The following is a 17,459-nucleotide window of genomic DNA, read 5'->3' as shown; positions in this document are numbered from 1 at the left end:
TTATAAGGATTTGTTGTTTCTCTTTAGAGAATAGAAGAGGGTAGATTACCGACCACTCACCAGCCTATGCATGAAAACTACTACACGTTTCTGTCTGTGACTAGCAAGTTACTAGTGTTTTCGTGTGCAGAAAGGCAGATTTTGTTTTCTTATTTTCATCTGCTGCCCCCATTGAAAGGAGATCGTGGAAAATATCTGATGGTTGCACATGTATCTGACTGTAACGTCTGCATTTTCTTGCTGTAGGGTCCTTAGACTCTACTGAGCAGTTCAGGGCCTCTCGGCTCCAAAAGCCTAACGAAACGTAAACTGTGTACTGACAGTTCCTTGATACACAACCGTGACCTGTGGCTCCCTTTGTACTGTATTGTTCAGCAGTGACTGCCAGCTCTTTCTCCCGGTGGGATTAGTGGTTCAGTTGCTCTCAGCCTGGGGAGGGCGGATCGTGGGTGGTTGGTTGGGTAAAGGCTTCCGCTCCCCCGCGCCCCCCAGGCCCGGTGCTCTCGCCCCATGCTCCCCAGGCCTGGTGCTCTAACCTGGAGCAGTATGGTCATGGTTTGGTTGTAACCATGTAAGTGATTCAATCCTTTTCTTCGTAGGCACAAAACAGATTCAAAGTTCCTTTGGGGACAAAGTTTTACAGAGTGAAAGCTGTGTCATGGAATAAGAAAGTATAACCTATGGAAGAAATTAAACGTTCTGTGACACTTTGCTGATTTGTCCTAAAGTGCTCACTCATCACTCCAGAAACAGCAGGCCGTCTTTTTATACAGAGGTCTCCGTGACAATATACTTCATTGGTGTATATCACTCACTTTTTAACTGGCTACGTTTTAGGAACAATAAATTCATCAAAACCCTTGGCTGAATCAAATTGGTTTTGTTTTGAGTTTTTTTTACCCAAATAACTAGAAATGCGGACCAAACTAGTTCATGTTCTCAAAGGGCATACCCTGCATTGTGGCTTACGGTTACAGCCATATTAATTGCCTGTTACATATACATTAGCTTGGACTTAGATATTAAATGTTAGTTATTATTACCAGCATTTGTCCTTTTGTGAAATCAATATCAGAAAACTTGCACTCTTAAACACATTCTTTATAAAATGTATAAATTCTGGAAAACTATTTAAAGAGGAGTGTTACTGCATGCAGATAATCATAACTTTGAGTTTGCCTCTGTAGATTACTAAAGCAAATTGTTTCCTTTATTTTTTTAAATGCCCTTTGATGTTTCAAAACAAAAACTTGTAATTTGGTGGACTGATGTCAGGGTTAGCCATGGTCAGCAATCTTCAAAAGCACTTTCAGCAGTGGCCACCTGGGTTCTACCGGGAAGCACGTGTGCTCTTGAGTTTCGAACGTGGCACTCAAACCTTCCCAGCCTCTTGATGATTTGGGTTAGAAGAATCATATTGATGAAATCGTCATTCATGGTTTGATTTCAGAAAAAAAGCATATTCATTGTACATTAACCATTTAGAGGTCATTTAAATAACAAAATATTGTATTGTAAAAGACATGTAGAATTTTAAAACAATAAAGATTTGAACCTGTAAGTGTGTGTGCCTTTTAAAGGAGGATACAGTTTTACCATATTTGAGTGATTGCTGGGAAGTGTGAAAATCTTGTTCTGTATCATAGCGAAAGAGAAACATGTTTATTACAAAAATGTTCTTTACCTATAAACTATGTAACAGGGTAAAACAGTGTTATGTAGACTAGAATTGTGTAAAATCGATATTTAGACGCACTGCTGTTGGAGCAAAGGTATTTAAAGGAGTTAGTTGAGGGGGATGAGGCTTGTTTCAGGTTTGTTGCTGGAGAACAATAATAAAATGATTCTTTTTCAGAAAATAATTTCTTCTTAAAATAAGTTAAATATTTTTTTAAATATGTATATCTAATAGTACAGAAAATGGAATAAACACCATAGTGTATAGAAAACGGAATTTGACAACATTAATGAATAAATGAACAAATGATTTCACACGTTTCTATTCAGTCCTTCTCAATGCAAAGAACACCAAAGCAATAAACTACTTTATATCCAGAGTGGTTTCGTTAAGCAGATTTGGTGGGGCCTCCTTTCACGCACATAAGCATATGGCCATTGCGCTGTGGAACCGCAATTGCCCTGACCCATGACGTGAAAGCCATCATCTTTTTTTTTTTTTTTAATGTTTTATTTATTTCTAGGAGAGAGAGAGAGACAGCGTGAGCAGGGGAGGGTCAGAGAGAGAGGGAGTCACAGACTGAAACAGGCTCCAGGTTCTGAGCTGGCAGTCAGCACAGAGCCCGACGTGGGGCTCGAACCCACGAACCGCGAGATCATGACCTAAGCGAAAGTTGGACGCTTAACCGACTAAGCCACCCAGGCACCCCGAAAGCCATCATCTCTTGATGCTGCTCTTTAATGCTGGATTTTGTTGCTCATAGTTTTTCTCACATCCTATTTTATATCCATCCTATCTGTCCACGTATCCCTTTATAAACCACATGTAAAGAAAATGCAATTTTCTTCATTCAAAAGAGAAATGAAACCTGGAAATCAAAACACTTGGAGTCCTTACCTTTGTATGGTTATGGTCAATGGACTAAGTGTATGGGCATCAGAACCCCTGAGTTCCATCTGGATCTAACCTTAATTTTGGGCAACCTACATAAACTTTGAATGAACCTGTTTTCTCATGTGTAAAATGGTATAAAAGGACGTACCTATAAGGTTATTTTGAAGGTTAAGTGATGAAATTGTTAAATATATAACATGCTTTGAACAGTCATTAAAAACATTAAGTATTCAACAAATATTAGCTACTAAGACTTTTTGCATAATCACAAACTGTTAAGCTCATTACCCAAACTCTAATAGAAATGTAGCTTTATTACAAGAGTAATGTTTAAGTCATTTTACTGCAAGTACAATGTAAGCACACGTGAATTATATGGATAGTTCTATTGATTTTTGCAATGATACCTCTGCATATGCTAACAGAAGGAGCAAAAATTATCCAAACTTTATTTTTGAAATTACCATGGCATAAAACATGTGCAATGCTTTCCAAAAAATTAATACTCTCCCATACTTCTGTTCCATTTGTTAGTTGTGCCACCTAGCGGTGAAATTTTGCTTTTTAGCCTTTTTAGCTTCTATGCCAGATAATAGGACTATACTGCAATTATCTTGATAAACAATTTATCGATTTATTTTCTTATATGAAATTGTAGTTACTCCGTAAGAACTTTCTCTGCTATTTTCCAGTAATTTACTGTTACTTTCCAACTGGTTCACTAGCATTTACATGATCATGACTCTATAAATACTGTTCGCTGAGCAAAGTCATGAACTATGATTACATTTCCATTTTTCTACAGCCCATAGCCCTCAGAAGCTTTTCTATTGTTTTTTTCTTCTCGTGCTATATTGTGTAATTGCCGTAGTTGATCTTTTCAAATGCTTCCTATTTTATTTCATCAAGTCACGTCCCCCAGAGACGTGCGTTTCAGAACCGTCTCTTCACACACAGCCAGTGTGAACGAATTCTCACTTTGACCCTTTCTGTTTCAGCTGAAAGCACACCTTTGTTTTGCTGCTTACAAAATGTCATCATCTTTCCAGCTTCCTGTAGCAGTTACTCTACTTCCCAGATGTTCATGGCCTCTCCGCTGCTCTTCCGGCCGGTGGTCAGGCCGCGCCACCTGTTAGGCTCTTGTAGTGACAGCACCGCGACCAGGTGTTTAGTGTTGTGTCAGGGTTTGCTCCAAACCCATTACTTGTTCACCTGGCTGCGGTCAGCTGTTGACTCTGCTCAGGCTGGATGCTCTGTAACGTCATCACTCCAGGGTCTGAAGGTTTCTTAGGGCTGGCCTCAGGGATGCTTTGCTCCTCTTATGGCCTGTCCGCACACCCTGGGTTTCTAAGCTGCAGCAGCAGCATTCTGAAAAGGCAGGCAACCAAAGTCAGAAGTTTGAGAGTACAGTTATGCCACTTGTCTTTTGGTCAAACTAATAGAACCCAGTCAGATTCCAAGTGTAGGAGTCATGGGGGAGAATGGTCTTTCTTACACCACCACAGTTCTTGCTGAGGTTGGGTGCAAAACAGCCATTGGCCTTTAATATTTAGAAATAGTTATGGATAGCCTTTTTTTTTTTAAAGAATAGCATGTGATTTAATAATGTCTAAAACCACAAAACTTTAGGTAATACTTTAAAATAATTTCCATAAATATGTATTTTACTTACTAGTAAAACCTGGAAGCACTTAAAACTGTTCTTGTTCACCAATCGATAGCTTTTATTATTAGTCATACTCTCAGACTATAAACAAGCTATCTTTGGCCAATTTTTGAGAATACTTTTAGATAATTTATAATCTTTGTAAGATGGGAGTTCTTTCAAACAATTCTTAACATAGTGGTAATGAGACTCTACCGTCAGCTGAAAGCTATTTGGTTTACATACTTCTTAAGTGTCTCACACTTGGAGACCATTTAGATTGAGCCCCACCTGTTCCATTCCTACCTTAAAATAAATAAGTCTTACTAGCAACACTAGTCCTCATGTTAGTGGAAACAAGTGGCAAAGCTCCATGTAATAAAATGCAAGATCAGTTCTCTGCAGTCTCCTCATCAAAGTAATAACTGTTGGTGTCACATAAGAATATATCTGGCGATGCCTCTTTAGTGTCTGTGCCCCCATTAAAATGCTGTGGTCTTAAGCCATTTTAACAGATGTCACCCTTTCCTTCAGAGCAGGTGCTAGGCCAGCTAGATGGAGGAATCCCTCCATTCTCACTAAACTCACTATAATATGGGCAAATCAGGAATTTCCAACACTTGCAGGGTAAAAACTTTTTACCAGTTTTCTGTGTTGCTTCCAAAAGTTCTCCAGTTTTGTGGAAGCTTATAGCAAAGATGCTTCAGACATTCTAATTCCCAATTGATGTTGTAATACTCCTTTCTCAGACTGGTCTAGAAAGGCCACCGATTAATTCCTCCACCAGTCAGTCATAATATTACTCAGTGACTAGCTAATGCAGGTGTCACTTGTAATCTCTTTGGAATTCCGCTGTACCGGGGACTGTCTACCTAACCAGCTCAAGCTTCTGACGCAACTGCTCAGTTTCTTAAAGAGTTCTTAATGCCTACAAGTGGAAAGCCAAATCTCAGTAGCGTATATGATACCTGAATTCTCAGCTATTTCAGTTAAAATTATATACAAGTTTATCTCTTTATCCAGCCTGTTCAAAATTGTGAATTCTGGGGGTACCTGGGGGGCTCAGTCAGTAAAACAATCAACTCTTAATTTTGGCTCCGGTAATCTCACAGCTGGTGAAATCAAGCCCTCCATCAGGCTCTGTGCTGACAGCATGGAGCCTGCTTGGGATTCTCCCTCTCCCTCTCTGCCCCTCCTCCTCCTCATTCTCTTTCTCTCTCTCAAACGTTTGTTAAAAAGTATGATTTCTGGAGCTGTCACCATATATGTAGGTATTAACTTTTAAAACAGGTTAGACACAGTCTAGGAGAAATGTATGCTTTGCCCTGTTTCATGCCACCATATACATAACTAAATCCTTAAGAAACATGTTTTTATGAATATTCCTCAAATTTGGCCTGTAGCATTGAATACAAGAAACTAAGTGAGCAGCTTTTTCAACTTTGGCCATCTTGCACTCTGGAAATGTTGCCAGAAGAGTTTACGTAGGCTCCCTGTGTGTAGGCCAGTGCAGGGCTTGAACTCACAACCCTGAGATTAAGATCTGAGCTGAGATCAAAAGTCCATGACACTTAACTGACTGAGCCACCCAGGAGCCCCTGCTCTCCCAGAGGAGTCCTAACAGCACTACAAGCAACTGTGCACAATTTAAAATATTTTTAATTTAATTGCCTTAATATAACAGCATTCAGAAATTCTACAAGAATTTTGTCATCGCTCATCCTGATGTCCATGGGGATCTGGAGTGCCAGGCAAGTCACCATCCAACTTTGGTACCCACTATTTCCCAAAGCACCTCCACATTGGTGAGAACTGTGAACAACTGTGAGGCTTTCACTCAAGTTCCGATTTATTGAATAACTGGCTATTTGCTATTATCAATAGGGTATTTACAGTTAAGATAGTTGAATCCCACACCACGAACTAAGTGATAATTACTAGTTCACAACAGTAAAAGGTGGGTACAGGTTTGTGGATGCAACTTGAACGTCAGGAAGAAATCTCTCCACTTTCCCAGCATATCCGAGGTGTCTTATTACAAATTACTCATCACCCCACAGGCAGCCTGTGCTTCTCTGTCTTCTAAATGTCTTTACTCAAGCTGTTTCCCAAAAAATAAATGAACGAATCGTAGGACTAACTTTCCATGTCTCTGTATAAAGACAGGCTATGACCATGGTCAAAGTGTAATGAAATTCTCTGTGAGACTACAACCAAATCCATGTTGCCTCAACTGGACTTCAAATCCTAGGGGGCTCCTGGGTGGCTCAATAGTCGATTGAGTCTCCAACCTTGATTTTGGCTCAGGTCATGATCACATAGTCATGGGGCTCTGAGCTGAGTGTGGAGTCTGCTTGAGATTCTTTCTCCCTCTGCCCATTGAGATTTCCTCCCTGCATATGTTCTTTATACTGCTTATTAGAATAAGCTAACCTGGAAATGGAAATTTATACAAAAACCTGGTGAGATTTTTCTATAAATCTTGAACATCCCAACAATTTAGGCATACTAAAATGTCTCCTCAATGCCCACTACCATATTATTTCTAGTTTTATTTACAGAGCTTGTCATTAAACGGTTATGATTAGAATGATGTTCAGAAAATCTCTATTAAATGTGTGACATTGAGATGATTCTGTGTATTCACGTAACAGTAACCTTCAGAAGTCTTATTTGGGTAAGAAGAGCCAGAGCAAAATGCCTTCTAATTCACTGTGGCAATTCTTTTAAAGGTGAATTGGAGGGGGGATGTCTAATATCAGTGAATTTAGTAAAGTCACTTTGCATAGCACTTGCTCAAGTCCTTTGCAATGTTTTGGGGGAGCCCATCTAATCAAGGTTACTATAATAACAAAATTGGATGTTGACTGAAAGGGGTGAGTGGTCACTGTGGCCCTTTCCTGGATAAAGTTCTACAAATTAATGTTAAGAGCACAAGCATAACTTAAAAGGATATAGTTCCTTAGTGATGAGGAACCTGTTGGCTCTTCTGCAGGAAACCTCTTACATTAGTATGAACTGCTGGTCTACAGAAGTAGTCCACGTTGTCAAGATAATGCTCAAGAAACCACGAGTCTTCAGGGTTGACCTTTGTCACTCCATCTGAATTTAGCCTTTGTCCTTGAAGCACGTACGCCTTTGCTCTAAGGAAAAACTCTGAACCTTATCCAATCAGGTAAACCAATTACACTTGACCAGTAGGCCACAAGGAAGCGAGGCCGAATCAGATAACACACCAGTGACGCACACTCAGGGCAACCGACGCAGTCTGCCATGCTTTTGGTCTCTAATTTCTGTGCATGGGGGAATTTCAGTCCTGCACTTTGCTCAGGTTTATCTGTAGTCCCACTTCATCAATACCCATAGTTGAGCCTCAAAAATACATGCCCTGAACATAGCCCTCCTTAATCTTTTGGGGAGACTTCAATGTAAACATCTAGAAAACTTGCTTCCTCTGGAGAATTCCAATTTTATGCAGATCCTTCTGCTTAGAATTATAGCTATGACACAATGCGACATTCTGACAAGGGGCAACGTCAGAATGCTTCTAGTGTTTAAAACTGGGCTCAAATAGGACCTCCAAAGCAAATTACTGGCTAACCTATAACTTTTTTTTAGCCCCAGATTTCCTGTAGGAATTTCTTTTATGTGTAAGAAATAAACCTTTCAGTGTGTTGTCATGGTCGCAATGGGAGAAGGTAAGTGAAAGTATTCTGCTTATTGAAAAGTGATGAGCAAATATTGATACAGTCCTAGAAAGACTTTTCAAAGATTCTACATACTCTTTTTAACACTTTATTTCTTAACAGGGAAGGGTCAGAGAGAGGGAGACACAGAATCTGAAGTAGGCTCTGGGCTCTGAGCTGTCAGCACAGAGCCTGATGCGGGGCTCGAACCCACGAACCATGAGATCATGACCTTAGCCAAAGTCAGATGCTTAACCAAATGATCCACCCAGGCGCCCCATCTGTGTACTTTTTAAACACTAATTAGAAGTTGCAGGGCGGTCTTCCTAGTCTTCTCCATCAATGCTATTATTACTCACTGTCCAAAAACAGGGTATAGAAGCCCACCCTAACCCCCGCCCACCTCCAAAACCACACAAAAGTCAAACCATGGCACCTCAGATGAGAGCAGATGACAGCCATGATATATTTAGGGATATGAAGAGGCACCAAAACCTCCCTCTGTTCTCTTCCCTCTGTTTTTTCCTTGGGATAAAGATTTTAACACAAGAACTTACAAATAAATTCCCATTCTAGAGTTAAGCTGTAGCAGTACTTGGGGCGCCTGCCTGGCTCAGCTGGAAGAGCATGTAACTCTTGATCTCGGGATGGTGAGTTCGAGCCCTATGCTGGGTGTAGAGATTACTTAAAAATAAAATCTTAAAAAAAAAAAAAAACGGGGTGTAGCAGCACTTAAAGATTACTTAACATCCCTAGTTTGTATTGTAAAGTAATTTCAGGGGCACCTGGGTGGCTCAGTCGGTTTAGCATCAGACTCCTGATTTCAGCGCAGGTCAGGAGCTCATGGTTTGTGAAATTGAGCCCCACATGGAGGTCTGGGCTGACAGCACAGGGTCCTCTTCCGGATTCTCTGTCTCATTCTCTGCCCTTCCCCCACTCAGCATGTGCAGGCATGCACACGCTCTCAAACAGTAAAAAATAATAAAATAATTTTAGAATATATATGTTAGAATATTTTTGAAAACATTAAACATTTGGACCCCTATTTTACTTTGAATTATTCATTAGAGGGGTGTCTGGGCACTCAGTCCGTTAAGTGTCTGACTCTTAATTTCAGCCCCGATCATGATCTCACAGTTTGTGAGTTTGAGCCCTGAGTCAAGCTCTATGCTGACAATGTGGAGCCTGCTTGGGATTCTCTCTTTTCCTCTCTCTCTGTTCTTCCACCACTTGTGCTCTTTCTCTCTCAAAATAAATAAATAAACTTAAAAAAAAGTACTCATTCATTAGATACTGCCATTTTTATTTTGATAAATTCTGTTTTTCTCTAAATAAAGTATAATTTTAATGGAAAAAATGATACATGGAAACTTAGTTTTGACAAGAACTAAAGATGTTAGAAAACTAACCATACTACACAGTAAACAGGTTAAAGTACAGGTCTAGAAATTTTTTTAATGTTTATTTATTTATTTTGAGAGAGAGAGAGAGAGAGAGAGAGCCCTTGAGCAAGGGGAGGGGCAGAGAGAATCCCAAGCAGGCTCTGTGCTGTCAGCCTGTAGCCTGACATGAGGCTTGAACCCACAAACCTTGAGATCATCACCTAAGCTGAAATCCAGAGTCCTACACTTAACCGAATGACTGAGCCACCCAGATGCCCTGATATTTATTTTTTCATTTCCAAACAAGAGAATTCCATTAACCATCTTTAACTTTAAAAATCTTCGGGGCTGATGGAAAAATGCCTTTTAAATGTTTCTTACATCAGTTTACATGCTTCAAAAATAACTGAACAGGAAAAGTGATCAGTTAATATCACTTCTTTCAAGTATATACCCCCGAGCTCTATTTGGCTTATCTTCACAGACTAAGGACATCAGAGAAGATCTCAGTCACCAGTGTGCTCCTTTTTCGGTGTTAACTTTGTGTATATTGTGAATGCAAACAAACTACACATTTTTCATGGTGCAAATGAGACAAAATTGGATTCTGTGGGACAGTGACCACTTATTCTAAGTTTATTCTCTCGACAGAAACTTCCTTGTGTGAACAACTCAGGTAGCTGACATTTATCAGTGAGCTCTGTTGTTAGATGGAACCTCTGGAAAGCTCCCCTAACATTTTGAGAAAGCACAAGGTGAATCTAGAAGGAGGAGAAAAAAATCCAGAACTTCATAATTAAAGCTGCATATATTGCCAAAACTATTTTTCTGGGAGCTGGGTGCTTTGTGAGATGAGCTTAAGGAATTTTCACAAGACGTTAAGTGTTCAGTGACTAAGTACTTGCAAAGAATTGAATCTGGTGTACTAATTCCACTAGAGAAACTATGAGCAATACTTTTAACTATCAGTTGCATGAAAATATGACAGCCAAAGTACATAAAATATTTCCTCTTGGGGCGCCTGGGTGGCTCAGTCGGTTAAGCGTCTGACTTCAGCTCAGCTCATGATCTCACGGTTTGTGGGTTCAAGCCCTGCATTGGGCTCTGTGCCTGGAGCCTGTTTCAGATTCTGTGTCTCCCTCTCTCTCTGCCCCTCCACTGCTCGTCCTCTGTCTGTCTATATATCAAAAATAAATTGGGGTGCCTGGGTGGCTCTGTCGGTTAAGCATCCAACTTCGGCTAGGGTCATGATCTCATGGTTCGTGGGTTCGAGCCCAGCATTGGGGTTTGTGCTGACAGCTAGCTCAGAGCCTGGAGCCTGCTTTGGATTCTGTGACTCCCTCTCTCTCTGACCCTACCCTGCTCATGCTGTCTCTCTCTCTTTCAGAAATTAAAAAAAATTTTTTTAAAATAAATTTCTTCTTGTAATTAATGTTTCCATTCACAAACAAGAACTAAAAATTTACCTTTCTGATTGAAAGATAATTTAAACTATACATTGCAAATAAGATTTCATGAATAGCTATACTAAGTACTGTATTAAATACCAAGATTAAAGACAAACTGATGTAATATTCTCTTAATAGAAATTAAAGTCTCAGATTATAGCACTGTTATTCTCTGAGATCCCAAAACATTTGTAAACTATTTCTAGTAGGTGTTCATATATAATCAGGAATATAGAAAATAAATTCTGTGTAATGCAAAATAAAGACTCCTGAGGCATTCATGTAATTTTACTTTTTTTCTGAACAGTGGGTTAAGGAACGTACTAATTTTTATATTAATTTTTTTCTATTAGAAAAAGTAGGCATAGTAGAATTTATAGTAAAAATCGTCTGGGGTCACCATTACCAGCGCATGTCTTTGAGCTTACTGCCATCTTTGTCCTTATAAAGGGATGTTCCTTTCATCAGGGAAAAGAATCAAAAGAACTATATCAAGGCGAAAGCATTCATGTCTCAACCTAAAAATAGCATGCTGGGAAATGACTATCTATAGCCTCACAAATCCAGTCCTGGTTTCTGCTCACAGAATAAAATGGAAAAGAAAACAGAGTCCAGAAATAAACTCACAATTATACAGTCACCTGATTAACCACAGAGGTACTGCTGCAAGTCAGTAGGGAAAGAAGATCTTCTTAATAAAAGGTACCAGATGGAAAATAAAATGAACCTTGACCTCACCCGCATACCATGCACGAAACGTATTTGAAACACAGAAAGCATATTTGAAATGGATCATGAGATTAAATGTGAAAGGTCTACTAAAACTTTTCAAAGACAACAGAAAAATGCTTTTTTTCCCTGAATAAGACAAAAAAATTCTTAAACAGGACCCCCTCCCAAAAAGCAATTAAAAGATTGAAACATTACATTCCGCTGAAACTAACTACTGTTCACCAAAAGACTCTACTCATAGAGTAAAAAAGGCAAGTCACAGACCAAGAGAAGATATTTTCAATGCATACAGCTAACCAAGTGTCACCAACCAGACCTCAAGACCTGACCTTTACCGCCTGTACTCACTTAACTGCTTGTATTCACAACCTTTGTCTCACATTTTTCCTTAACCACTTTAGGGCTTACCTGGTAACCCCGGCAAATGAAACCCAAAACCCCGCTTCAGGTGATAGCAACTGCCTTACCAGCCCAGACCACCCAGACCAGTTGAGCTAAGCCCCTGACCTAGACCTGCACAGATGGACTGCGGAGTGACCCCTGGAATGACCGACAATTCCCTTTACCTCATTATAATACTAAAATCCCTACCAAGGAGTAGCCTCAGCCTCATTTACATATATATTTAGGCATGTTTCCTTACGGTGTATGTGTGAATTTATGCCCACCTCTACATAGGATGACAAAACTTCCCTATCTAAATATTCATCCTAAGCCTAAAAATAAAGATTTCCATTCACCCTCTCTCAGAGTCATGGCTTTGGAAGTTATTCCCCCATGATCTATCTCCTCATTTGCTGCAAATAACATTTCTTTTGTGCAACAACTCCACCTGATGAATCTGCAACTCACCAGGGAGTGAGAGCAAATCTATGTTGGTTCAGTTACAAAAGGACTAGTACCTAGAATATATAAAGAACTACAAAACAATAGGAAAAAGACAAGGGGGAAAATAGACAAAGAAGCCAGTTTAAAAAATGAGTAAAATACCTGAATGGATTCTTTATAAAAGAGGAAAACCAAATGGCCAATAAGCCATTAGTAAAGTGCTAAATGATTCTATTTATGAGTAGTTCAAAAACAGATAAATGAATTGTGATGGGTGAAGTTAGTTTTGTAGAAGGGAGCATTGGGTGCTAGAAATCATCAATATTTTCATCAGGGTGGGGTTTAGTTATTGTAGCTCTGGAGAGAGAGTGAGGGAGACACAGAATGTGAAGCAGACTTCAGGTTCTGAGCTGTCAGCACAGACCCTGATGCGGGGCTCAAACTCACAAACCTCGAGATCACGACCTGAGCCGAAGTCAGGTGCCGGACGGACTTAGCCACCCAGGTGCCCCTATCTTGCTTGTATCATCCCATCTTTCTGTCTGTCACTCCAGGCTCTGAATTCCAGAAAGGAAAGAACAGCGCCTGGCAGCTAGGCTCAAAACAAGTATATTCCTTTCTCATCATTTTGGAGTTCTTTAGGTCTAGACTAAATCCATCCTGATGCAGGTTTAGACAACAGAACCCTTTGTTTGTTTATTGTTTATGTCTGCTTGCAGGATACATATGGCAGAGAAGGGAAATTCCAAGGAAGAAATGGAGAAAGCCAAGCTTTCAGTATCATACTTTAAGAGAATGCATTGCTCCAATGCTTGAAAGCATCCCGAGAAAAGATTCAGTGCTCAAAACAAATGATCTGCTTTTATTTTTTTGAAGTTCAAGTTAAATCAAATTACATGATGTAGCTTTAGCCTAGGAGGTATATGCATAAGTAGGAGAAGAGTAATTTTGTATTTTTGATGATGGTAAGAGGTGAATAGGAGTGGGGTGATTTGTTCTGGGTCTTTAAACCAGCCCCCACAACCTTCTTTGCATTGTAGGGGGGTTCCCTGTGACACAGTCTGGGTACCTGGTTGTCCCAGATGAAACCCCACCAAGTGCACCTCAGTCTGCACCTCGTTCCCGGTCCCTGGACAAGCCCACTGGCCCCTCTCACTGCCTTTAGCCAAACAGTCATTAAACCCAGCACCTGAGAAGTGAAGAACGTGGGTCCACAGAACCCTTCCATAAAGCAGCAGAGGAAAGAGACCAGATTAGCCAAATCAGCACATCATAAATGAAGGCAGAGAAGACATCAGCCTGGCTTAAAAAAAAAAAAAAATCGGCCTAGCTCCTCACCCAAAATAACATCTAGATGAGGTATAGAAACTATAGATGGGGCATCTGGGAGGCTCAGACGTTGAATGAGGTAATGATCTCATGATTCATTGGTTTGAGCCCCACGCTGACAGCTCAGAGCTTGGAGCCTGCTTCTGATCCTGTGTCTCCCTCTCTCTCTCTCTGCCCCTCCCCTGCATGTGCTCTGTCTCTCAAAAATAAATAAATGTTAAAAAAAAAACTTTTAAAAGAAACTATAGACACCACTTACAAACAAGACAGTGATAGAGTTAAATACTTGTCACCGCCCTGAAAGGGGAAAGAAGATTTTCTAACCTCACAAAGAGAAGAAATTAAAAAGAAAAAAGGGTATATTTGCCCACACACTAATAAAAAACATACCTTCGGCGAATATAATAACCAAAAGAAAACGGTCATCAGCTCACCAAGAAATGTTGTTTCTACAAATATGATAAAAGCTTACTATTTTATACAACTAAAAATAAATATGAATTAATAAGAAATGTACTAAGATCCATCGATGAGTGGGTCAAATTACTTCAAAAGATGCCATGAAATTCTCTAAACAAATCGGAACGTGTTTTATATTTAACTTTCGAAAAGGATGTATCAAAAGAGAGACTTAAAGCTATAAAAATGTGGATTCTCCAGGACCTAAATCACAGGCTACTTACTTTAACGGTTCCCTTATAGTTTAATTCCACTGACTTCTTTTTTTTTTTTAATTTTTATTTGTGAGAAAGAGAGAGAGAGAGAGAGAGAGAGAGACAGCGTGAGCAGGGCAGGGTCAGAGAGAGACACACACACAGAATCCGAAGCAGGCTCCAGGCTCTGAGCTGTCAGCACAGCGCCCGACGCAGGGCTGGAACCACAAACTGTGAAATCATGACCTGAGTCGAAGTCAGACGCTTAACCAACTGAGCCACCCAGGTGCGCGAATTCCACTGATTTCTTAGTGGGTTTTCATTTCCCTTCCAGGAGAAATTCAACTTTTCGGGAGCATCGAAACTGTTATATCCAAATGTTTAGTTTGTCACTTAAAAACCTTTGGTAATCATGACTTACTACATACAGATTCAAGCCTGCCCTTGGCCTATCATTCTCGTCCTTTCTCCCCCCTACTCCACGCCGGCCCCCTTCGCACCACCTGATTTCCGCAGCTGGACGGCTGCACAGTGCGTCCCCCCGCCCGCTGTGCGTTCTCGGAGCTCTGAACCTTAACGTGGAGAGCAAGAAGTATAATTAGGCGTCTTAACAAATTCAACCGTCTTTTCGCAACTTTGGATAAATCTGTGCTGTACAAATTGTTAAGTCGTGGTCCTTGAAGGGTTTGGGGCAAGTGCCTTTGATCCAGAATCAACACGGAGGGGCCTTCTGCTGAGCTGCATCGATCCGCACTCCTGCGTGTCCACCCGCGCACCCGGCGCACTGGTGAGCCAGACCCAGACCCCTCGGTGCTTTCTCTTTTGGGGAATTTAGTCCCAGACTTCCCTTCCAGACTACTTCGTCTCACGGAATTCACGGTGGCCGCTGACTGCCACCTCCCAGAGGAACGGATCTAGAAAACAAAGGGCGTCTGCTCGAGTTCGCAGCGGCCCTGGGCAGCGACCCAGGGCAGCGACCCAGAAAGGGGCCTCAGAAAGTCCACGGTAGTCCTCACGTTGAACATCAGCAAAGCCTCTGCTGGTTCCTCCTGAAGAGAGAACGTGAGAACATTCTAATAATGACAACAGTGAAGAAATATCTGTTTTCTACATGTCCTGTACCATTTACGGACAGTTTTTGTTTTTATTTGCTTGTTTTTAAATTTCTTTCTTCCATTTCTTTCTTCCTTTCTTTCTTTCTTCCTTTCCTTTCCTTTCCTTTCCTTTCCTTTCCTTTCCTTTCCTTTCCTTTCCTTTCCTTTCCTTTCCTTTCCTTTCCTTCTTTTCCTTTCCTAACCCAATATAGTGGAGACTGGTAAAGTGGTCAAGTTCAGGAAATATTTAGATGAATAATCAAAAAGATTTGTTGAGGGGCTGTGAGAGATGAGGAATAGTAAAGACTCAAAGGATGAGACTTCTATATCTGGTCATGGCAGACAGGAATTTAGACCAACTTTCTCAGTGAAGAAAAGTAGAAAATAATAATAATTATTATGATTATAATTCTGCTGGAATTTATCTGGGACNTCTTTCGTTCTTTCATTCTTTCTTTCTCTTTCTCTCTTTCTCTCTCTCTTTCTCTCTCTCTCTCTCTCTCTCGCATGCCCACAAGCAGAGGAGGGACAGAGAGAGAGGGGGAGAGAGAGAATCCCAAGTAGGCTCTGCATTGTCAGCACAGACCCAGATGCAGGGCTCAATCTCACACGAACTTTGGAGATCATGACCTGAGCCAAAATCAAGAGTCAGAAGCTTTAACCAACTAGCCACCCAGGCGCTCCTGAACAATTTTTAAATTAACCTGTATTGAAGACTGAAATTTTGAGCAAGTGCCTGAAATTAGGAAATCGTGCCCTAAGTAAATGTTGCCTTATAAGCCTCTTCAGGACAGGAACACGTGTAATGGAAACAACTCACGTACACGCTTGTGTCTCGTGTGATTGCCCAGCAGCCTGGCGCGAGGCTGGTGCTCAGAAGAAGGGGCTCACGTGCCCCGGCGGTGCAGGGTTCGTGCACAATGATCATCCAGTGCCTGCCTGCAGGATGTGGGGGAGGGGGTCTTGCCGGCCAGTCCTACTTCTTAGATGAGCGCTGGCATTCAACATTTTGGCCCTTCTGTGGCTGTTGCATTCCAACAGAGAACTCTGCTTATAGAAAAGTAGGAGTTGTTTATTATCTTAGCAGTTATGTAAAAATGCTTGCAGCCGAGCCAAGGAACTGATTGCTAATTTTGCAGAGATGCAAATGTACAGTCTGCAGACAGGAAAGCCAAATTAATAACAATGTCTCAAGTACCATCCTAAAACACATCAGGAAAAGAAGCCTCCTGACGTGCGAACTGGGTGACATTTGATTTGGTTTAGATGATTCCATTCAGTAAATATGTTAACACAGAAACTAACATGGTTTCTGCTGAGAGCTGGGAACATGAAGTCTGGAGCAGACCGCCCAGTTCAAGTCCTGCTCTGCCTAGTATAAGCTCTGACCTTGGACCAGTGACCTTGTCCATGATTCACCATCTCCTTCCGTATAATGAAAATGTGGAGAGTTGTGGTGTCCACAGTTCATGGCATGCTTGTTTAAGCAAGCAGGTTTAAGGTTGTTGTATGCACATTGCTGGAAGGTGCTGGCATCTTCTGTGCGGCCGACGGTTAGCCGCCTTCAATGTATGGCTGCGTGCGCCTCTTTTATGTAAGCACAGGGTACATATTTCAGTATGTCTTCACCTTTGTTATAATTAATACATTACCCCCTAATTCACATATATGAACAATAGAAGGAGCAAGTTATGATATATTTTAGTAAAATTACTCTGCATTCATACATTGCATTTGTGGCTCAATCCTCTTAGTGATGTGTTAGTAATTTTTTACTGGTGAGTATCGATTACTTTAAGAATATGATCTAATAGCAGTTGTAACTCAGAATCAATGGAAAATGGCCTTAGAAATTCAGTTTTGCCTCATCACACTCCATATTGGCAACAGGTTGTGTTAGACATGGTCCAAACAACAGCTATTGACTCATTGAAATATGTACTTTATGATCCTAAAGGTGTTCTAAACCATACATTAGAAGCTAGTATTCACAGACATATTCAAATGGTTCTATTAAAGCTTTCTTTTGATTTAGACATGGTACTCAAATAAAATTATTTCACCAGTCATAATGACGAAATGTCCTGTTT

The 17,459-nt window shown here is 40.6% G+C and overlaps 1 protein-coding gene and 1 long non-coding RNA gene across 6 annotated transcripts in view; one reads left to right on the top strand and one right to left on the bottom strand.

The window, feature by feature from the left end:
- The window catches only part of RB1CC1 (RB1 inducible coiled-coil 1), an 88,837-nt gene extending 86,845 nt beyond the window's left edge, over window positions 1-1,992 (top strand). For all 5 annotated transcript variants that reach the window (XM_039254264.1, XM_039254265.1, XM_039254262.1 and 2 more), the window contains one exon: window positions 600-1,992. In XM_039254264.1, coding sequence (XP_039110195.1) covers window positions 600-677 — 78 coding nt within the window. In that variant the 3' untranslated portion in view covers window positions 678-1,992. The remainder of the gene's footprint in view (window positions 1-599) is intronic.
- An 874-nt stretch (window positions 1,993-2,866) lies between these two features.
- LOC120246647 overlaps window positions 2,867-17,459 on the bottom strand; it is a 38,450-nt gene continuing 23,857 nt past the window's right edge. Inside the window, exon 3 of the long non-coding RNA XR_005532097.1 lies at window positions 2,867-3,940. This is a non-coding gene — a long non-coding RNA (uncharacterized LOC120246647). The remainder of the gene's footprint in view (window positions 3,941-17,459) is intronic.

Source organism: Hyaena hyaena, unplaced genomic scaffold, assembly GCF_003009895.1.
Source record: "Hyaena hyaena isolate Hyena2069 unplaced genomic scaffold, ASM300989v1 scaffold_475, whole genome shotgun sequence".
Taxonomy (NCBI): Eukaryota; Metazoa; Chordata; class Mammalia; order Carnivora; family Hyaenidae; genus Hyaena; species Hyaena hyaena.
The sequence above is the reverse complement of the archived record's forward strand: the minus strand, read 5'-3'. Positions and strand labels throughout refer to the sequence as shown.